At 42.6% G+C, this 22,767-nt stretch overlaps 1 protein-coding gene across 12 annotated transcripts in view; it reads left to right on the top strand.

Annotated features, from left to right (window-relative positions):
- The first annotated feature begins 1,764 nt into the window (after positions 1 to 1,764).
- PRIM2 (DNA primase subunit 2) overlaps positions 1,765 to 22,767 on the top strand; it is a 118,180-nt gene continuing 97,177 nt past the window's right edge. For 8 of the 12 annotated variants that reach the window (XM_077308009.1, XM_077307991.1, XM_077307938.1 and 5 more), the window contains exons 1-5: positions 3,421 to 3,569; positions 6,263 to 6,434; positions 9,230 to 9,333; positions 9,719 to 9,798; positions 13,528 to 13,648. In XM_077308009.1, the coding sequence (XP_077164124.1) occupies positions 6,278 to 6,434; positions 9,230 to 9,333; positions 9,719 to 9,798; positions 13,528 to 13,648 (462 nt within the window). In that variant the 5' untranslated portion in view covers positions 3,421 to 3,569; positions 6,263 to 6,277. Of the gene's footprint in view, positions 1,865 to 3,420; positions 3,791 to 5,820; positions 5,897 to 6,262; positions 6,435 to 9,229; positions 9,334 to 9,718; positions 9,799 to 13,527; positions 13,649 to 22,767 lie in introns of those variants that run through there. The other 4 variants (XM_077307972.1, XM_077307954.1, XM_077307946.1 and 1 more) reach the window with 4 other exon arrangements.

Below are 22,767 nucleotides of genomic sequence, written 5' to 3'. Positions count from 1 at the left end.
ATTATCCATGTCTTGGTTGATAGCCAGCTTGGTGTAGTGGTTAGGAGTGTGGACTTCTAACCTGGTGTGCCATGTTTGATTCCACACTCCTCTAGATGCAAACAGCTAGGTGACCTTGGGCTCGTTACAGCACTGATAAAGCTGTTCTGACTGAGCAGTGATATCAGGGCTCTCTCAGCTTCACCTGCCTCACAGGGTGTCTGTTGTGGGAAGAGGAAATGGAAGGCGACTGTAAGCCGCTTTCAACTTTTCCTTCCTCACCACACAAAAGTGGGGCTGAGAGAGTTCTAAAAGAACTGCTCTGCAAGAACAGCTCTATGAGTATTGTAGATGGCCCAACATCACCCAGCTGGCTGCATGTGGAGTAGCATGGAATCAAATACAGTTTTCCAGCTAAGCGTCTGCTGCTCTTATCCATGACACAACGCTGGCTCAAAGGAGCACCATTTACAGATAATGTCCCCTGGTTTCAAGGCATCTTGGGTCTACCAGGAGGATGTGGAATTTATCCAGATGGTCCAGGTCCCAAGTCATCAAACCTCTCTTTAGCCTTGTAAGGTACAAAGAGAAGCTGGAGATATTTTTGCCTGGATTCAAAGTTAGGTTCCCAGAATTCGCCCTATACCCAGTATAAATTGGAATGACTTGACAAGAATCGTTTACCCCTGCCAGCAACAAGAGCAAATAGAAGTCAATGATATTTAACTCAACAATCTCTCTTTAAGTACTTGAATTCATTTACCAATCACAGGCATTTTCATATCTGCTGACTCTGATTAATTGGTAATGTGACTAGCAAAGACTCCTATTGCCTTGTGACTTATTCCCAGTTAACTTTATCATCCTTTGTACTGACTGAAAATACCTCAAACAATTTGAACTACATCTATAGCCTGCCTGGAAGACTATTTTAAGCTAGTTTTTGAGCATTAGCAAAGTAAACATTTATATTCCCATAGGTTATGGAGTCTCATTTTAATACACCCTCCCCCAAAAGCTGATTTTTAAACAAAAAGTTTGGTTAACTAAATCACTCTCCCTATAGCTTCCAAGAGTACCCTTGCCTTTTAGGTATAGATAAAAATCCACTATGTATAATCCCTGGAACATTGTAGAACCTTCGGCTTGATAAGGCAGACAGGGTTCTGAATAAGTCTCCTGTTTCACTCCATGCTTTTTCAAATGTCAAAAAAGCACTGCACAGTCATCAAAGTAGTTTGACAAACATAGTAATAGTTATGTGACCAGCAGGCTCTTCCTCTCTGTTGTATACGTAATTGCAGTAATGCTTCTTAAGCCAATACAGCATTTAGCTGGTAAAACTGATTTATTGTACACTTGACAGGTTGCCAATTTGCTAGGTTCTGTACTAGGAGAAGACAAATGTTTTGGAAGTATTAAAGGCACTTGATTGGAAACTGGGCATGTTGCCAATTTGCTAGGCACTGTGCCAGCATATGACAAATGTTTTGGAAGTGTTAATTGCACTTGTTACTTGTTTTACACATTTATTGTACCTTCAAAAGATTAAATGAACAGATGGTTCTTGTTATATAAAAGATGGTTTAAGAATTTTGCAATTTTGATATATTTGCCTTTTATACATAGTGAATTTTTGTCTACGTTTTTGGGTTTCACTATGTACCGTTGTTAGTGTTTTAGGTATAGATGATAAATCTCAGTAACTTGATGAATGTCCAAACTGTCTGGTGCTTGTTTCCATGAGGTTTTGCCTGTTTTCTCTTCTCTACTTCATTAAGAACGTGAAAATGAGAATTTGCAGAAGATCTGATGATGGAAAACAGTACTGGGAATCAAGATGAAGAAACAGCAGAGGAGGAAAACAGATGTAAATCTGTGGCATGTAAGGACAGAGGCTTCTATTAAATCCAAGACCAACAAATTCAGAGTAGAGCTATGGGGAATGTATGTGTGTGGAACAGCTTTAATGCATGCCAAATAATCCACATTCAATAAACAATATAAATGCTTCAAATATGGAGTAAGTCTCACATGAGATGCAAACTCTGGCTTGTGGAAAGTGTTTCAGATTAGTAAATTCAAAGAATTAAGACAAGTGAGAAATCATATAAATTAGGCTTTTTTCACAGAGCAGCCACAGCAATCAGCTAACCACCAGAGAAATGTCCATGGCTGAGACATCAGTTTATACCTTGAATAAAAATTTGTTGGTCTTAAAGGTGCCACTGGATTCAAACCAGCTTGGTGTAGTGATTAGGAGAGCCAGCCAGAGGCAGCTTTGGTGTAGTAATTAGGAGTGCAGACTTCTAATCTGGGGAGCTGGGTTTGAATCTGCACTCCACCACATGCAGCCAGCTGGGTGACCTTGGGCTTGCCAGGGCACTGATAAAGGTGATCTGACCGAGTAGTGATATCAGGGCTCTCTCAGCCTCACCCACCTCACAGGGTGTCTGTTGTGGGGAGAGAAAAGCGAAGGTGACTGTAAGCCGCTTTGAGCCTTCTTTAGATAGAGAAAAGCAGCATATAAGAACCAACTCTTCTTCTTCAAATGTTCACATTTTCAGACTGTAACATATGTTTTCATGATAGCATACCTGATTAGCTCTGAGAAACGATACAGTTGCTTGTAGAAGTAGAATCGCAGCAGAAACTATTTGAAAAGTTTATATTGGTTTTCTATATCAGTTGAGTGTTAAATATGCCTCGTTGCTTTTCACAAGCCAAAGCTACTTAATTTGGGGCCAACATTGCTCTTAATAGATTACTTGAAACTTTGTAGAGGGATGTCCCCGGCTGATCTTATGGCAGCCCCCCTCCCCCTCCCCCTCCCCCTCCCCCTCCCCCTCCCCCTCGGTTAACTAGAAAAACACACTTCACAAAATGTAAACTTTACATTCGTGCTGGCTTGTCACCAACAAGCCTAAATTCAACTAAAGTCTGGCAGCATGTTAAAGACTCATTATGGGATAAACTCTTGGAAGCCGAATTCGACTTCGTCGTTTGCAATATTATCCTCAGGTGCGGATGCTCCACCGTGTTTCATGCGGCAGCGCTGCAGTTCGCAACGGAAGTGAATGCTGTGCGTGCTCCTCTTCCTTTCTCTATGGCCAGGGCCGCCAAATAACAGCTGGAGGAAACAGAGAAGATCCTTCTCCTGCCCCCTTTTTAATAACGCCTTACTCCAGGGGTAGTCAAACTGCGGCTCCAGATGTCCATTGACTGCAATTCCCATGAGCCCCTGCCAGCAAACGCAGGCAGGGGTTCATGAGAACTGTAGTCCATGGACATCTGGAGGGCCGCAGTTTGACTACTACCCCCTGCCTTACTCGCTTTCTTTTTGCCGCTGCTCCCCTCCCTCCCGTCCGTTGACTGAAGAGCGGAAGGCTATCCCCTGGATCCCGAGAAGGGAAGTGGGTGTTTCCATGGCAACCGCAGAAGCCGGAAGCGAGCCCATTGCGGAGTCCAAACCACTCACGAGGGCAGGGCAGGAAGTGACGGAGCATGGGGGGCGGCGGAGGAGCGCGCGTTGTTTTTGCGCGCGAAATTGGGTTCGGCGGTGCGTGAGTTGGGGGCGCTGGACTTGCCAGGTAGGAGAGCGCTTCTCTCCCTCGGCGGAGGAGTCCTCCTCTCCGGGGACCTTGGTCTGGGTTGTAGAGGCAGCAGGGGCAGAATCCTGCGGGAGTAAAGCGGGCGGTGCCTGTTAGCGACAGAAGTTCTTTTATATCCCGTTTTCACTACCCGACGGAGTCGCCGAGAGGCTTACAGAGACCTCTTTTTCTTTCTCTCCGCCCAACGAACACCTCGTGAGGTAGGTGGGGCCGAGAGAGCTCTGAGAGAACTGTAACCGGCCCAACCTGGCTGCGTGTGGAGGAGGAGTGGAGAATCAAATCCCGTTCTGCAGATTAGAGGCTGTCATTTAATCGCTACACCATGCTGGTTTATGTTACAAATGAGGAACAGAACTTTTTTTATCTGCTCTGCTTTAAAACAGACAAAAAACCTTCAAGTTGTAACCTCCCTGACAATGCAACACAGGTTGTTCCTTGAGGTGCTAATTTTCCCTTTACACGTTTTTAAACATTTAAGAGAGTACTGAAAATGTCATAATGTGTGAGGCTACTGAATATAAATCCTGTTCACATGTAAAATTAGTGCCTATATGCCCTGCATGGACATGCGTTCTTTTTGTTATAGTCCATTATTCTCACTTGGCCACAAGGTGGAATATGCAAAGAGTCAATACAGTCAACAGGATGATTAGGGTTGTAGGACCAATTAGAAACTTGAAAACAATTGACCCAACATCTAAGTATTAACATGACATATTAAATGATGCAAGAATTACATAGCAGGATCCCCCTTACAGCAAGCTACCCATAGGTGTATGGGCCATACTCCTTAATTTAAGTGACTTTGTGGATCCTTTTGTAGAGTGCAGTCTGATTGCTTGTGTAGAAAAGCCCTTTTGAATAGTTCAGCTTGTGGAAAACCAGGAGAGTGGGAGCCTTGCTTACATCCTTGGGCAGGCCATTCCACAGGTTGCCAATTCAAGGAGAAGGTATGTGTATGGGCAGTTGTTGATCTTTTGTTGGTTGGCACATTCAGAAGACCATGCTCAGCTGTTGTGGCAGTGCATAGGAGGAGAAGCCGACTCACAAATATGAGGGTGTAAGGCCACGAAGAGCATTGTACATGATAGTCAACACTTTAAACTGAGCTGGGTAACTGATGGGTAGCCAGTGACATGATTGCAGAATGGAAATAATATGCATGGTCCATCTAGCTTCTCAGAATAACTGAGTTGTGGCGTTTGGCATCAGGTTCTGTGTTGATTTTGAGGGGGACCAGTGCACAGTTTGTTACGGTAGTCAAGCCATGATGTAGTGTAATGTAGATCCAGGTGGCCAGATCACCTCTATCAAGATAAGGGGCCATCTCACAGGCTAGGCTGAGTTAAAGGAAAGTCTTTTTTGCAACTCTGTTAACTTGTTTCACCAGCAATAATGTTGGTTGTATAACTATGATGCACTTAACTAAGTCAGTTGAACTCCATCAGAAGTGGGAAGCATAGGGTCCTTTTAGATTTCTGCTTTCCCAACCATTATCACCTCTGTCTTTTCAGGGTTTAATTTCAAATTTGTTCACGCTTGGCCAATTTACCACAGTAGCTTCTTCTGCATTCCCAGGATATTTGGATAAGGACATGTAGAGCTAAATGTTCTCTGCATATTGAGCACTGCAGGCCCCAAAACTTTGAGAGATTTGTCCTAAGAGCTTTATGTAGCAATTGAAAAGCACAAGGGATAGAATTGCACCCTGTGGAACTCCACAGGATAGGTCCCACATTTATATAACTGGTTTCTAATATTAACCCTTTGAGTCCGATCTGGTTTAGAGCACATGCCCTGATATCACTTGTGCCTCCAACCACCTCAGCAAGATGGTTTGAGCTACTGTTTCGAAGGCTGCAGATAAGTAAAATAAGATCAACAAAGAGACTTACCTTTGTGTACACCTGTCTGTCTCAACTTTTTACTGTTGAGAAACCTCAAGTGGTGCAATGGTGCAGAATATGGTAGGGAAGCATATTTCCTCCCCTTCCCCTCCAGGCCCTTCGCTGAATATCTTGAGAGGGGGTGGCGGCATGACCACATATGGTCATATCACTTGATAAATGTTTAACAAATTTAAAATATATATAAATTAATTAACTCCCATTCAGGAAATACAAGGCCGTCAAGAAACCCCAGGGGTTCATGAAACCCTGGTTGAGAAAGCCTGGTGTACACTTAGACAGAAGTCATCATTTAAAACTAGCAGAATTGTCTTTGTTCCAAGGTTTGGCCTGAAGGCAAACTGAAAAGCAGCAGATGAGTTACCCAAGAAGACTCAGAAAGGGCAGATTAGAGACCAGGTGAGAACTGTCCACGTAATTTTTTTCTGTAAGGATGTTTGTTTTTTAGTGGACAGATAGCCACTAGCGGACGGTGTTCCCAGATAGTGACTGCTTTTGCGATGGATTTCTTGAAGTGGTCCTTACATTATTTTAGCAGCCAGACTGGGCAAGGATCCAAGGGTACAATAGTGGCCTTTACCAATCCCAGTACCTTAACATCCAGCGAGGAAACTGGGTCAAAATAGACTAGGAACTGTATTTTTCTGTTGTGCCTATGTTATAACTGACATCCAGATCAAGGCACATTCTTGATGTTTTTTAAATTAAAGAACAGGATAGATGTATAGCAAATTACATGCATGTGCCTCTTTGTATCTCTTATAGGGTTACTTGGAGAAAATGCAGTTCACTGGAAGAGGGAGACGGAAGTTGTCAAGGCTGGCGGGTGATGCAAGGGGAGATCTGTATCCTCATAGCCTTCAATTTTACCTGCAACCTCCTACTGAAAATATCTCTTTAGTGGAATTTGAAAGTTTTGCTGTTGATAGACTTAAATGTGAGTAACATTTTTATTTTGTAGGAATGAATGCAACTTTGTGCTCTGTCACTGTTCTATATTTTGGACCAACCCTGTTTTATGTTTTCAATACAATACTATACAATACAATGCAAAAACTTTAATGGCATCCAAAGTATATAACAGTATACAAATTAGTTCTGTAATACAGATCTATAAAGCTGGAAAAATTACAGCAGACAAAGGAGCAGCTAATACAAAAAGATAAATCCAGTGATGTTTACTGATTTACCCTGTGGGTCATAACTATAGATAAAAACTTGGCTACCTGCTCAGTGGTCTCTGAGCAATTATCAGTAAGCAGCAATTCAGGAGACCTGGCATCTGTCACATTAGGAAAAGGTAAAAGTGGGGAGATCAGATCAGAACGTTGGTTGTTATGTTGTTGTTGTTGTTAGGTGCAAAGTCGTGTCCGACCCATTGTGACCCCATGGACAATGATCCTCCAGGCCTTCCTGTCCTCTACCATTCCCCGGAGTCCATTTAAATTTGCACCTACTGTGTCAGTGACTCCATCCAGCCACCTCATTCTCTGTCGTCCCCTTCTTCTTTTGCCCTTGATCGCTCCCAACATTAGGCTCTTCTCCAGGGAGTCCTTCCTTCTCATGAGGTGGCCAAAATATTTGAGTTTCATCTTCAGGATCTGGCCTTCTAAGAGCAGTCAGGGCTGATCTCTTCTAGGACTGACCGGTTTATTCGCCTTACAGTCCAAGGACCTCGCAAGAGTCTTCTCCAGCACCAGAGTTCAAAAGCCTCAATTCCTTGACGCTCGGCCTTCTTTATGGTCCAACTTTCACAGCCATACATTGCAACTGGGGAGACCATAGCCTTTACTAGACGCACTTTCATTGGCAGGGTGATGTCTCTGCTTTTTAGGATGCTGTCTAGATTTGCCATAGCTTTTCCTCCCCAGGAGCAAGCGTCTTTTAATTTCTTTGCTGCAGTCCCCATCTGCAGTGATCTTGAAAATAAAATCTGTCACTATCTCCATTTCTTCCCCATCTATTTGCCAGGAATTGAGAGGGCCGGATGCCATGATCTTCGTTTTCTTGATGTTGAGTTTCAAGCCAACTTTTGCACTCTCCTCCTTCACCCACATCAACAGGCTCTTTAGTTCCTCTTCACTTTCTGCCATGGTTGTTATACATCTATGTAAAATAATATGGCAAATTAAGTCTGGTTCTGTATGGCAATACCTGCAAATTCTTTCATTGTGGGGAATTCTCCTATACCCGCCTTCAATCATTGCAGAGGAAAATATGTTAGTTTGATTAGCATAAATGCTCTGCAATTTGAAGGTATTATAAGGTTGGAAAAATAATGTGCCATAGAGTTTGGGGTATAGGATAGACTGAGAGCTTGTGGAGAACACGGCCCCTCTGCACCAACGTAAATTATCTGAAGATCAATATCCTGGATCCTTCTTTGGATGGTTTGAAAAATATGGTCCTCTCCAGAGTTAGCTAAAGAATCAAGGTCAATACCTATGGATTTAATTTTTGAGGCAATGGCTTGAGACCATTTCAGAGTATAATGATCCAGATGGAAGAAGTGCAAGGAGACTATTTGGAGGAAGACTAAAGAAAAGATGGAGCCAATATTTGATGGATAAAATCCAATAACGTGATTCAATAGTGTGTAGACCCAGCTTGGCACATAGCGTCAAATAGGTTTCCGAATTCGGTAAGTCTAGAATTCTGCAGTAGAAGGCCACAGGCATACAGTCAGCTTCTTTACTTAGAGACTGGATCCATATAGGAATCCCACAGAGCAGTCGAGGGATCACAGAGGCTTGAGAAACCCGAAGAGCCATGGGCACATATGGGTTGCCCTTCTGGAAGTGGAAGCGACTAATGGCCTGTGACTTATTCTTGGCCAGGGAAAGACTAGTATTACGGTGGGTATACCATTTTAGGTTATAATGAAAAAGAAGCCCCAGATATCTGAAGGACTTAACCTGTTCACTCTTTTTGCCTGCAACTCTCCAAGTGGCATACTTCCAGGATTTAGAAAAGATTAATATTTTGGTCTTATCTAAATTAACATATAAAGAATTCCAATCACAGAAGGAGATAAATTTATGTAGAGAATGTTTAAGACCATTTTTTGTGACTGAGAGAACCACTGCATCATCAGCATATCATAATATAGGAACCGCAGCTGATTTTAATTTAGGGGGATGTCCATCCACTGTAGCCAGATATAGAGGTCGATCGGTAAGGAACAAATTGAACAGGCTTGGGGCTAATACACAACCCTGCTTTACCCCTTTTGAGATAGGAATTTTATGGGATCAAGTGCCCAAGTTATCTAATCTAATTTGGCAAAGATTAAAGATAATGACTGGGGAAGGCACTGGCAAACCACCCCGTATTGAGTCTGCCATGAAAACGCTAGAGGGTGTCATCCCAAGGGTCAGACATGACCTGGTGGCTTGCACAGGGGATACCTTTACCTCTACCTTTAATCTTTGAAGTAGAGGACAGGAAGGCCTGGAGGATCATTGTCCATGGGCTCGTGATGGGTCGGACACGACTTTGCACCTAACAACAACAACAATTTTTGAAGTAAGAAAAGGAGGCAGTGTTTTATGTTTTCTCTGATGTAGTCATACTGAAGAGAATTTTTTATAATTGACTTGTTTTTTTTAAATAAAATTATCAATGTAAAATGACTGCAGTCTAGTTTCCTTTCATTCAGTGTACTTTCATATATGAGCTTAATTCACTGTCGCACTACAGCACGAATGTTGACTTGTTGTTTTTGTTTTGCAGTGCTTAAATTAGTTGAAAATCTGGGTGTGAGTTATGTGAAAAATTCTCCAGAGTACAAGCAAAAACTGGAAGCAGAACTTCGAAGACTTAAATTTCCATACAGAGTAAGAGCAACTGAAATATTTTAAGGCACTGAATACAGATTTTGTGATTCACTGAAATATCATCTGGGTGAAAATGTTGTTCTGCTGAAGCCTATGATACTCACAGTATTTTGCAGATAGGAAGGTGATTTTTTGAGGAAGAATAGTCCCCCTTCCCATTCTGTGAAATTTAGGGTGGTTGTTAGAGTAAGAAAAGGGTCTTTGTTGATAGGTGTTGAATGCTTCTGATGCTAGGCAGTAATAGATGTGCTCAGAGGCCTTGGCATATGTTTTGATGATGCTGTTAGAGTGTGCTGTGGCATGGTGGCTTCCAAACCTTCTATGGCTCCTCCCTCTTTCCCCCTCATGTACTGGCATATCAGTAACTGTGTATTTTTGTAATTAGGCATTGGTTGAAGATGATTATGAAGCAAGAAGAAAAGATCACATTTCTCATTTCATACTGCGTCTTGCCTACTGCCAATCGTATGTATCCTATTTCGCATGTAATAAGGTGGACATAGGCAACAGTGATATATGAGTTTTAAAGCTTGTAAATGTGTATATTTGGAACCATTTACTGGGTAGCATTGACTGGGGAAGGCACTGGCAAACCACCCCATATTGAGTCTGCCATGAAAACGCTAGAGGGCGTCACCCCAAGGGTCAGACATGACTCGGTGCTTGCACAGGGGAAACCTTTACCTTTACCTTACTGGGTAGCATTCTTTTAAGACAACCTTACATGACAGCAATTATGGAATGAAAAGTTCAGCGGTTCACTCCAGACATCTTGTTGAACTACAGTCAAGGATGTCTGAATGCTAACAAATCAAAGTTAAGAATAATTAAAACATCTCCAGCTAAAACCACGGATAAAATGACAAGCTCCAAATCCCTCCCTCCACTCACTCTAAAAAGACAGCTGCTAATCAAACTCCTTCAAAAGCATTGACAAAGCAGACAGGCCTCGCAGTATCTCCTGGATATCTCCATGAAGCGCCATTCCCCACCCACAGAGCAGGAGCCATGGTTGAAAAGGCTCAGGCATGTTCCACTCTAAGTGGTAGAATAGCTGGCAGATTGCTGCAGTTGGCGTACAGAGAGATATGGAGGAAGGTGATCTTTCAAATATGTAAGTCCTAGGTCATGAGCGGCTTTTAAGGTTATAACTCAGAAACAGACTGGCAGCTAAAGAAATGGTTTCAAAATAGGCAACATATTTTCCCTGGGGTTAGCCCATGACAGTGGTCTGGTTGCCACATTCTGGACCAGTTGTTGTTTCTGGGTTGTCTTCAAGGGCAGCCCCATACAGAGCACACTGCAATAATCCATCCATGAGATTGCAGAAGCATGAATTTCCTGAATCTAGAGAATAAGAAAGTTGGCAAATAAGATGCAGCTGATAGATGGTGCTTCTAGCCACCATGCTAACCTACTTTTCAAACTGCAAGACAGGGTCCATAAGTTCACCCAGCCTGCTCCATCCAGTGCTACTCCATCAAGGACAAGTGCATCCAATCCCTTTAGAATATCAGTCATCCCAGCCAGTATTATTTCTGCCTTATATGGATTCAGTTTCAGCTTGTTCTGTCTTAGCCATGGCTTCAAAGCACCGTTTTAGGACTGAGATGAACACATCTGGGGGCTTGGATAGTGAAATATAGAGCTGGGTATATGCACACAGGGAGACCCCACAAGATAAATTCCATCTACTTGATTCTGTACCTCCAGTGGAGACTTTGTGTTCAGTAAGACAGAAAAGAGTGAAACCATCAAAGGGTGATGCCTTTAATAATGACTCTGTTTTCAAGCTGATTGATAAGAATGGAGTTCAAATATATGTTTTTCATATACATTTTAAACATTGTTTTAATTATTTGCTGCCTTGAGGCACTCAGAGCTTGGTGGATTCCGACACGTGTGCTTTCTGAACAGATATTTTAATTCATGCTAGCTGCGCTGTCTGAGTATTTATTCCTAGTATCTCTGCAAATATAGATGTTTTAATTTTTAAAATAAATAGCTATAAATGTCCCGCTGTCTGTTTGAGGCAGCCTTCAAGTCGAGGACAATGTCAGGGGTAATTCTTGAACTAAAGCGGCAGTGTTAAATAAAATGAAAAGCTGTTCCTCTGTTTAGTGGTTCAATAGTGCCATCAAGAGGCAAAAGCTTGCATTGTCAGCCATAGCTCTGGTGCACAAACATTTTTCATTCAGAAGACTATTTGTCCATATGCGTGATTAAACTGTTTTGTCTTATTTATTGTGTGTGTATATACTTACCTTTAGACTAAAGCTGCAGTTCTGTTCATGTTCCCATGCTTTATATAACACTTGAGAAATATATTTAAAGACTTTTCTAAAAGAATATGCTGCATTTGATACATTCTGTAGGGCAGGGGTAGTCAACCTGTGGTCCTCCAGATGTCCATGGATGACAATTCCCATGAGCCCCTGCCAAAAACGCTGGCAGGGGCTCATGGGAATTGTCGTCCATGGACATCTGGAGGACCACAGGTTGTCTACCCCTGCTGTAGGGTATTTTTCATTAAATAGAATTGGTGAGCTCTGTGGGTTAGAACCTCAGGAACTCAAGCAGAGAGTTAATGGGAGGGATACTAAGATTAGATTTCAAGCATAACAGAGGAGTAAATGATCAGGTGCTTTAGTATTGACACCTGGTGTTAATGGCTGGGGTCTGAGCAGGAGAAGATAGGAAAACTGCTTTTGATGGCATATCATATGTTGAACTTGGTATTGGATTCTCAGTATAGGAAAACTTATTTTGGTGTCATGATCCAGCATTAACTTAGCACTTGGAGAACTGAACTAAGAGTGGCCAAAGAACTCAGAGTATCTCTGTTTTGGCAAAGGCTCTTGGCTCAGCAGTGACACCAGAGTTCTTGCTAAGCTCTTCAGCGTTCTGTTAAATGCATGGGCCTTTGGCGTCTTCTCCAGTCAATTGTATGCCTGCATATTGTTTGTTAGCTGCTTTAATTAATTAGAGGCTTTTCAGTATGCTCATTTTTTGTTTTGACAAGTCTTTAATGGAATTCATTAGGCCCAAATCCCTTAGATCAGGGTTCCCCAGTGCCCATCAGCATTTTCTCTAGAGCCCGCTGAGCTCTTCAGAAGGTGGACAGAGCTATTGCAAGGCATAGTTTGTTATTGGGTACTTGTGTTCCCAGGGAATGGTTTTCCGGAGATGCAGTGTCTGCCATAGGATGATTAGGGGGACTAATAAGCATCCAGGATTATAGATCCATTCTGAGTTACCTTCTTCTGATTCCCTCTTATCTCTTTCTCTGCCAATCTTTCCTTTGTATCGTTTTAATCCCCTTCAGCAATTCTTCTGCAAAGGGAGGAAGGCAGTGCCACATGTACATGTTGTGTGTTTGCCTGCGTCTAAAAGCATGTTCCCTCTTCCTCCCACCACCCCAAGTTAATAAACAACCAGGGCCTTGGGGTGCTCTGATAAGGCTGCCTCTGAGTAACTACAAAGAGTAGAGCTTGCAGTTACTTTAGCTTGCCCTTGTGGGTCTGCATCCCTAGTGTGTAAGATTGGTCTTTGGGGAGTGGATGGGGTTTCAAACAGTTTGCTTTTTTAAACAGGAAAATATTAATAAAGATTAAATTAAACTAGAGCACATACATGGAAAATATCTATTATAGTAGGAGAATACATATCTAATGAAATAAAAGGAAAACACCAACTTAACTAAATTGTTGTTGTTGTTGTTATTAATATTATTTTGATTTATTCCCCACCACTTACGACTCGGTGGGTTACAAAGTCTTATAAAACCCCCATTAAAAATCCCATTAAAAAGACAAAAAAGATTCCAACATGGTGGGAACCCCCCCCCCCCCTTTCTACAGGAGGAGTGCGGAAGGAGGTCTTGAGAAAGGAATGCTGGAAATAATTTGTTTTAAAGCAACAATAAATTGTGTAGCAAATATTGTTCTGAGAATAGAAACATGGCAGTAAACTGTTCATTTATGCTTAATCTTTCAGGGGAATGATATCTAGATAACTATGCTATAGGTTAAATTGGGAGATGTTCTTGACTAAGGAATGAATGCAGGACCTCATTCCATTTTTAGAAGACTCCTTTGTAAACAGAAAGATGCCTTCTGGATCCTTACATGTGCATTTTGAATCACAATTGCTGAGTTAAATGTATTTCGAAATGTGCTAAATATTTTACTCTAGGGAGGACCTCAGGCGGTGGTTTATCCAACAAGAAATGGACCTCTTCCGCTACAGATTCAACCAGTTAAATGACCAGTTGGTTGAAAAATTCCTCGCATATATTAATTTGGCATATGATAAAGTAAGTACCTTGAATGTAAATATTTTTTTTGTTTACAATATTTTACATTTTGCTGTATTTGGTGTGAGTTGAGTGGGAACAGGTAATCTCGCTGAATTATTTGGTTCCATTGCCTTGATCTAGGCTGAACAGCTTCTGCTTGTATGTGAAGTTAACCAGCCAATGGTTAACTTCCCATACAAAAACTTGTTCTGTCTACTTTGAATTGTACATTAGACAGCGTGGTTTAGAGTAAAGCTTATTTGGTGTCCTGTGCAGTTTCTTTTTAAAAACAAATGACTACATTGGAAGTGTAGAGAATACTTGCACTGTGGCCATTTTCACAATGGGAGCCTGAATAAGAGAGAGGGAGGTGGAGCTGATAGGCCTTGTGATCTGCTGTAAGAAGAAGGAGCTTTGCTAATTTTTTTGCTTTTTTATAGGTTCTGAAGGAAGAACTATATGGAGGGGCTGGGTTAAAATGAAGTTTGAAGGTCAGCATGGCTGACAAAGTTGTTATATTGTGATACAAGTGAATGGCAAAGGTTAACAAGATTTGTATGAAGGCTTCTCTTCAGTTACACTTTTGTTTCCTAAGAAAAGGTCAAAGCTCCAATAGCGGACAACTCGATAAACAATCTATGAGAGTCTGCAGTTCAAAGCCTTTGACGATGGCATAATACAATTTCTATCATCCCAACAGAATAGGAAAAAAGCATTGCAGCTTTTCCTTTTGAACTTCAGTATTCCTTTGTGTGAAGCAGGGTAGACTCATCTTAACTATAACAAATGGACTAGTAATATGTGTTCTTGTTCAGATAGGGCTTATAAAAATTTAGACCTATGATGTCTCTTTAATGGGCAGGGTTGGGGTATACCTTATACAATGCTCAATTTCCTCTACTCTTAAATTACTGATCATCCTGTTTCTAAATTTCAGATGAGAAAAACAAGACAAGGAGTAAACGTCTCTGTTTAGATTTGAGGTTTATAAAGTCCTGGTGGTTAGAGTTTGACAGTGGTTGGCGCAAGTCAAGCTTGTAACTGTTGCCAGAGTTCTGCATAGAAGTCTTTCTTAGACGTGTTTAGACAAATTCTGCTTTGACTATTACTTTGGAAGAAAAGCTTGCACTTATTTCCATCTAGGCTTGTTTGTGAGAGCAAGCATTTAAAATGCTACTCTTAAAATGCTACTCTGACTTTTTAAAAATTACAAAATCCATATGCAGAATTTATTTCAAGTGTAGATATTGCTCAGGAATACAGGGGGTGAAATTTGATATACTTTTATGATTAAATCACTGCAGTCTTAGCAGATCCGACCTATCTTAAATTCTGATTGTGAAAGAAATGTAGTTATTTTATTGACAAACCGTTCTGAGATGTTGAGCTTTCAGTATAAGTAGTTGTGCCTATGTCCCCCTGTATAAAACACAGATAATGAAGAAGCACTGCTTCATGGTTAAGGAACTATGTATGGAATATGAGATAACATGCTTCCTTTTCCCCATGCAAATACTTCTAGCCAAGCACAAATATCAGTCTAACTAAAGTAGCGTCCCACCACATTATTATGGACAACAACCCTATGACTGTGCTTGATCCAAGTGGGAAGAAGGGGAACAATTTTGGGTGGGGAGAGAGTAAAGGATCCTCATACTAGGTATCCAGACTAAATTTTCCAGCGGCAGAATGGACCTTTCCTGCCTCTCCCCTCCCACTGCCGCCCACTGACCTGTGTGAAGTCCTCTTCCCAGGGGACAGGGTACCTGGGGGAACTGGAAGAAGCTCAACAGTCAGGATTAAGGACACCCTGGTTAAAACTGTGCCTGATAAACTGCATCTGCTGAAAACCTTTTGTCTGATGAAAGGAGAGATATTCTGAAAGGAGAGATGTTCTCTCACAGACAAAAAAAAAAGTTCCAGGCAATTTTTGACATTTTAAAAATAGGAATAAAGTAAAAAAAATATGACAAGCATGGTTGAGGATGGCAAGCAAGTTCAAGTTCTTTCACATCACTCTGTGATTGTCCTTTTATAGGATAAAGAAACAATATTTAATAACAAAGCAACATCACTTAGTTCAACTAAGGAGTGCAGTCCTTATTAGTAGGCCTTAGTTCTCAGCAAGGCATCCAGACCTTGGCACACACTCAGATATCCAGGTCTTTGCTTGGATTTTATGCTTTGCACTCCAAGGTAATATGGGTCATAGGACCAAGAAAGTTTATCAGTGTTCACAATGGAAAATTCTGATTAAGGCCCGTCTGGCATGGAATGACGTGAAGACCAACTGCAATGGTAGAGAGGAATCAAATTGCCAATTTAGTCTGAATCTAGTCCATTGATCCCACTCCCTTAACAGGCCAAGATATATTCATTTCGGTAACCCAAGAGGACATTACAATGAAGTAGGAAGTGAAAAAGAGCTAAGACAACATTTTCAGTCAGAAGAAAATGTGAATTCTGATTACTTTTATGGGTTCAATGATGCCACAGCTGTGTTGCACCTTGGGTTAATTGTGATCTTATTGGCATGTTTGAATTTTACTTTTTGTTACCTTGTAACAACAAAGTGGCTGCCCTTTGTAATATAAACCACCATGAAAAGCAAAGTATATACTTAATGTGCCGTAATTAGTCTTGTAGTTGATAGCTCATTTTTGAGGGTGGGAATTTTTTGCATTGGGCAGGAGAACTTGGTAAGTTTATGTGAATGTTATCAAAACCTCCTTGAGGTTATTGAAAGTACCACAAGAATTCAACGTGTGTTAAACCAAAGTCCTGCTCTTTCCTTCCCAAAGGTTTTGTAGTTGTATATAAAAAAGTGCTTTTGAACAGGTGTGCATAGCTTTTTTCTTAAGAACCACAAGTACCCTCAATACATTAATTGTTAAGATGGGTCTTCAGCATGTAAGGGTATGATTTTTGAGCAGACTTGAACCTTAGCATCAATTTTAGAAAGTGAATACTACTCTTACTCTGGAATACTAAGTAGAGTTTACTCCCTTCTGAGGCCACTTAAGGATGTAACTCTGCTCAGAAGCCCATTGAGTTCATTGGACATGGAATAGTATAGCTCTGTTCAGGGGGGCACTGTTAGTGTCCTGTGAAGCACTGCTGTATGTCCCCCAAGCATATACAGAGCCATGTTATCCCCCCAAGTCTTTTTCAAACCTGTTGTCTTAGCTGAGGGATGCCAAATTGATTAAAGGCAGCTGGGTTATTTCCTTCCCTGGCTTTATTCCTTCGTAGCGACAGATACCACTTGCCATGTGTCTGCTTGACTTTGATCCCAGGAGTATACCTTTGGGATTCTTCCCTCCATGAACGCTTTCCAATCTTCAGTATTTTTTTTAGAGAAATAAGAGTTAAATTAAAAAGAAGACTGGCAAGACATGTATATGTATACCCAAAGGTTTTTAGAAATAGGATACAGAAATTTACATAGTCAGAGCTCAACTGGGAGCATGGCCAAGGGCCTTGTTTCAGGAGTGTCTTCTTTTCGTTTCCTTCGTACCATGTACATGCCATGTACCAGGCTTTCTCTTCATTAGGCACCTCAGTCCTGTTTCACTCTCATTACTGGCAAGGCAACTGCAGTGCAAGGTTAATCCAATCCAGTTCCAAAGTATTTACTGTTTAGTGGTGGTTTCCCAGCTGGCAGTTGTGAGACAAAACCAGGAGAGGCCACATGCAACCGGGACTCTAGGTTTCCCTTGCAGTGGGTGGGAAGTGTTAAATCCAGAAAATTGGTAATGCAAACCAAAGTGACTGCAAAAGGATATGTCCACCTCTTCTCAGAAACAGAATGTTGTTGGCTTGAGGTGGAACAACTCCTTACTTTTGTGATCTGTTCTATCAAAGATGGCCACATACAGTTGCTTTTAAACAAACATAGGCAGGAAGGAAGATGAAGTGTGGGCCCATGGAGAAACAATCACGCACTGCGTAGGTGATTCCCAGTCCCTGAGCAGAGCAAGCGGTGCTTTGTCAGTGGTAAGAGGGTGTGCCCCGGGAGACTGTGTGTGTGGTTCCTGGGCCTCAGGCACCGCAGAGTGGAAAAGTTGGACTTGCCCAGTAATCACCTTGAATGCAGGTGGAGGGTCAGCTCAGGGAGACACAGTCACCCACAACTGTGTGGGTGGCTCCCTGGTAGGGTGGGTGAATTGGTTCTGTTCTGCAGTCATATTGTTCATGGAGGGAGGGTGGGCGTGGGGAATCACAGCCATCTGGAGGGCTGGCCCTGTCCAGTAATCACCTTGATTTCCGTGGGAGGGTGGTTTTACATTCCAAGATTGTTCTCCTTTTCTGTGAAATAGTAGTTTCGGTTCTCGTCTGTGGTTTGGTGGGAACAAAAGCACAAGGCACCCAAGATTGGTAGTGTATCTGATTTGTAAACCAATCTCTCTTCAATGGAATTGATTTTCTGATCATCTCCTTTTGATGTGGAATACACCTACTGCCACGCTCACTAAAATGGAAATGATAACAGATGTGATGTCCGTTGTCCCGTCTTAGGGAGTGTGACAGTAGAAGGAGGCAGTGGAAGCAAAGCTGCTAGGCTCAGAATTGGGCCTCGGAGCTCTGCCGGGGTGCCACCCATCTTCCCAGGCCCGTCCCTTCCTTAGAAGAGTGGGATTGGCCTGAGAAGAGTGGAGATGCTGCTGGAAGAGCAGAGTTGCAGCCTGCAAGGGGGGAGTCTGTGTGTGTGTGTGAGAAAGATGGACAGTGAGATAGGGGGGACCAGGAAGAAAGGTAAGGGGGAGTGGGGGGGAGGAATCACTGTCTTTTTTGTGTGTGTGCGTATGTGTGTTTGTGTCTGAAGATGAGGTAAGGGGGAGAGGTGAGGGAGGAGTGGAGAGGGAAAGAATCTATGTTAGCCCCCTCCCTTATATGGATGTGTCTCACATAATGGGTGAGAATCCTCATCGTTAGATTTTTTTGTCTCTTTGAGTTTTGTCTGTCCTATCTGCAGAACATCTTTGTGAAATTTGCTTCAAGAACTCCATGTTTGGATTCAAATGGGTAGCCGTGTTGGTCTGAAGTAGCACAATAAAATCAGAGTCCAGTAGCACCTTTAAGACCAACAAAGATTTATTCAGGGCGTGAGCTTTCAAGTGCAAGCACTCTTCGTCAGACTATGATCTTCTTACATGACAGGGAATATATAGCAAAAATCAATTCTGTTACATCAGTAGACTGTGTCACAACCAAATACAGCCAATGATAATCCATTTTCAAAACAGCCAAACAATCCCATAGAATTCAGTGTACTTTGCATGTTGCATGTTGCTTTTGGCACATATGGTGTGTTCGGTGTTGGTTTCCACAAGTTTGTGAAAACAAAGTAATAAATGTGATTGAAGAATAACTAGTTATCACTTCCATAAACATAATGAAAAGCAATTTGAGAGCGGATACACACAATGCTAATTAAAGGCTTTAATTTGTTAATTGCCACAGTTTCATTAGAGCCAGATGCTGATTATTAGCAGAAAACTTAATGGACCCTTCCAAGATAGTTTTTAGTACTTGCAATAAACTTATCAAAATTAGATCAAGAGTGTAATGCAACTCGTATGGCAAAGATTCAAATTTTTAAATTAAATATACTCATGAGTCAGAGTAGTTTGCCTGAGTGTCTAGAAATGATGAAAAGAATCCAGTACAGATCTCTTACAGGGGCTCTGTTTGTGTATATTTTCACCTGTATAGTTTGTTTCCCCCCCCAAAAAATAACTATTCTAAAAGAGAAAAGGGAAATGTTTAATTTAGCTGAACTATGCATATTGCATAATCTTTAAAAGTTAGTGATTAAAAAAAAAACCTCTGAGGCTTTTCACCTTCGGTGGTCCAAATGCCTACTCCACTGTGATGGGTGCCAAGTGGCCATAGGTGGTTATTCTGATGGTGGTCATTCCAACATCACATAGTCATCTTTAGCCATTGTAATGTTGAGTTGGTGTGCAGATGATGCACACCCTACCCAGTTGGCCCTCAGTGGGGGATATGCCCCACTGAGAGCCAATCAAAGGCTTCCTTCCTTCTTGCCCTTCTCCTGAGCAGGCCAGAAATATACCTGACCAGAGGTGCTGTAAGAGATCTGTACTGGATTCTTTTCATCATTTCTAGACACTCAGGTAAACTACTTATGAGTATATTGAACTTAAAAAGTTAAACCTTTGAATCTTTGCCATATGAGTTGCATTACACTCTTGATCTAAATGGACAGGATGCTAGCAACAGTGAGGCCAACCACATGCCCACTAGACCCATCCTGGGTCTTAAAAACAGCTGATATAAAGATAAAGGGCCCCCTCTGGGAGATAATCATCTCTCACAATGGGAGAATTCCCAGAGGAATTGAAAGATGCTGTGGTAAATCCACTGCTGAAAAAAACATCTCTAGATCCGCGAGAGCCTAATAACTATCGACCCGTCTCGCATGTAAAGCTTCTAGGGAAGATGATAGAAAGGGCTGTTGCAAACCAACTAATGGAATACCTGGAAGAAGCTTTGGTCCTAGACCCATCCTAGTCAGGTTTCCAGCATGGCCATGGGGTAGAGACAGCACTAGTCGCCCTGATGGATGACCTCCATCGCCAGTTGGACCGAGGCGGGATGGCACTGCTGATATTACTAGACCTCCCAGCAGCGTTCAACACAGTCGATCATGAGCTTTTAGCTTGCCGCCTCATCGATCCTGGAATACGAGGGACAGCCCTTCAATGGCTGATCTCCTTCTTCCTTGCAATAGGAGAAAGAACATCAGACTGCCGACAACTTCCTTGCGGAGTCCCACAGGAGCGGTCCTCTCTCCTATCCTATTCATCATCTTCATATGCCCTCTCGCACAACTGGTACGGATGTTTGGGCTGGGTTGTCATCAATATGCAGATGACACCCAGCTCTTCTTCCTGATGGATGGCCGCCCTAACTCTCCCCCAGAAGCATTAGTCAGCTGCCTGGAAGCAGTGACAAGTTGGCTCAAGCAGAGTTATCTGAAACTCAATCCTTCAAAGATAGAGGTCCTGTGGTTGGATAGGAAGGGGCCATGCGAGGAAGCGCGCCTGCCCACCCTGGATAGTGGGCAGCTCTCTATGGCTCACTCCGCCAGGAATCTGGGTGTGATTCTGGACACTTCCCTCACAAGGGAAGCTCAGGTCGCAAAGGTAGCGCAGCTGGCATTTTACCATATCCGCCAAGCCAACCTACTAGTGCCCTACCTGGCCCCGGAACACCTAGCCACAGTGATTCATGCGATGGTCACTTCTAGACTGGACCTCTGTAACTCGGTCTACGCAGGTCTGCCCTTAGCCTTGACTCGGAAACTACAGCTGCTCCAAAATGCAGTGGCCAGGATTCTCACAGCGACATTATGGAGAGCCCACATCCGACCCATCCTCCTTCAATTGCAATGGTTGCTAGTTGAATTCCGAATCAGACTAAAGGTTCTGGTATTGACCTTCAAGGCCATTCGCGGTCAGGGTCCATTGTACCTGGGGGACCACCTCCCTGCCTATTCCCCCCAAAAAGCTCTATGCTCTACCGCCACCAACTGGCTAATGGTCCCTGGCCCTAAAGAAGTCTGCCTAGCCTTGACCAGGGCCAGAGCATTCTCTGTTCTGGCCCCCACCTGGTGGAACGAACTTCCAGAGGAGATCAGGGCCCTGACGGAGCTTAAACAGTTCCGCAGGGCCTGCAAAAAAGAGCTCCTCCACCAGGCATTTGGTTGAGACCAGACATAACCAACAGCGGCTGAAGGGCCCCTGCTCTCCCCTCCCTCTCAGAACTCCACCAGAGCGCTCTGGACCTGTTTGCACTGCTGCATTGTTTACACTGTTTATATTGTTACAACTATCATTAATATTATTGTACCATTATTCATGTTATAAATTGTTTCATGTATTGTTCATATGTTCCATGTTTCATGTATTATTCATATGTTCCATGTAAACTGCCCTGAGCCTCTGTGGAGGGTGGTATATAAATATAATAAATAAATAATTTTGATAAGTTTATAAGTACTAAAAACTATCTTGGAAGGGTCTATTATCTTTTCCGCTAATAATCAGCATCTGGGTCTAATGAAACTGTGGCAATTAACAAATTAAAGCCAGGCCTGCAGTGGCACTGCTTCATGCCCACTTGGGCATTCTTCCATCTCCTTCCTTGCCTCTAAGTAGCCAGGGTGGGGAGAGCTGGGCCCACTGGATGCACCTCTGTGCCCCCTTCTGGACTCTAAGCTGTTGGGGGGTAGCACTGGGCCTGCTGACCTCCACACTGCAGGGTGTGGAGACCTGTATGCCCTCCTGGCTTCCAAACGGGGTGGGGGAGTGTTATGTGCCTTCCTGGCCTCCAACCAACTTGTGGGGGGGGGGGCCCTGAGCAAACTCCTGGCCTCGAAACAGCTCTCCAGGGAGCCCTCCAGTCTGCTGTCCCTTTTGAAGCCCTTTCGAATTCTGTCACAGGGTTCTGACACTGTAAAATGGTTCCTGCAGGCAGAAATTCAGTTTAACTGGATTCTTTTAAAAATGAACCTATTTTAAAATATTTTCTCGCAGACAAACAGCTTACTTTCCGCCTTACTGGTCAAATGCCTCATCTGACCCTGGCTACTTTCTAAAAAAAAAACTCGGTAGGCACCAAGGAAGTTGTTGGCAGATAACTTGGGGCCCACAGGAACCCCACTGGGGACCCCGATATAAACCTTTGGGCAGTTTGGGATGAATGCAGTGATGTTCACAACTTTCTTATAACATCTTTCAGGCTCAGTAATAACTTCATGGTTATTCTTGGGCAATGCAGAGCCTGATAGAGGTCTGATTCTTCTGTATTCTATGGAGCAGAGTAAAGCTCAACTCATTATGCCATAGCTGTGAAAAGCCTGTTCCTTCACTTCTCACAACTTAGTTCTTGCATCCATTGCTTGGAGGCAGAATGCTAATTGGTATATTTTGCACTTAATTCAATATCAGTGGATTTATTTCATGCATGTGTGCCAATTTTGTGAAGCTTTATCCTTTCTAGTCTAAAGTTGGCTTATCAGATGCCTACAAATCGGACTACTACAAAACAGATTAATGTTCTTTAGAGCATATGTTTTAAACAGAAGAGCTGCTACTATTAGACAGTTG

This window comes from Paroedura picta, chromosome 1 (assembly GCF_049243985.1).
Source record: "Paroedura picta isolate Pp20150507F chromosome 1, Ppicta_v3.0, whole genome shotgun sequence".
Classification (NCBI taxonomy): Eukaryota; Metazoa; Chordata; class Lepidosauria; order Squamata; family Gekkonidae; genus Paroedura; species Paroedura picta.
The sequence above is the reverse complement of the archived record's forward strand: the minus strand, read 5'-3'. Positions and strand labels throughout refer to the sequence as shown.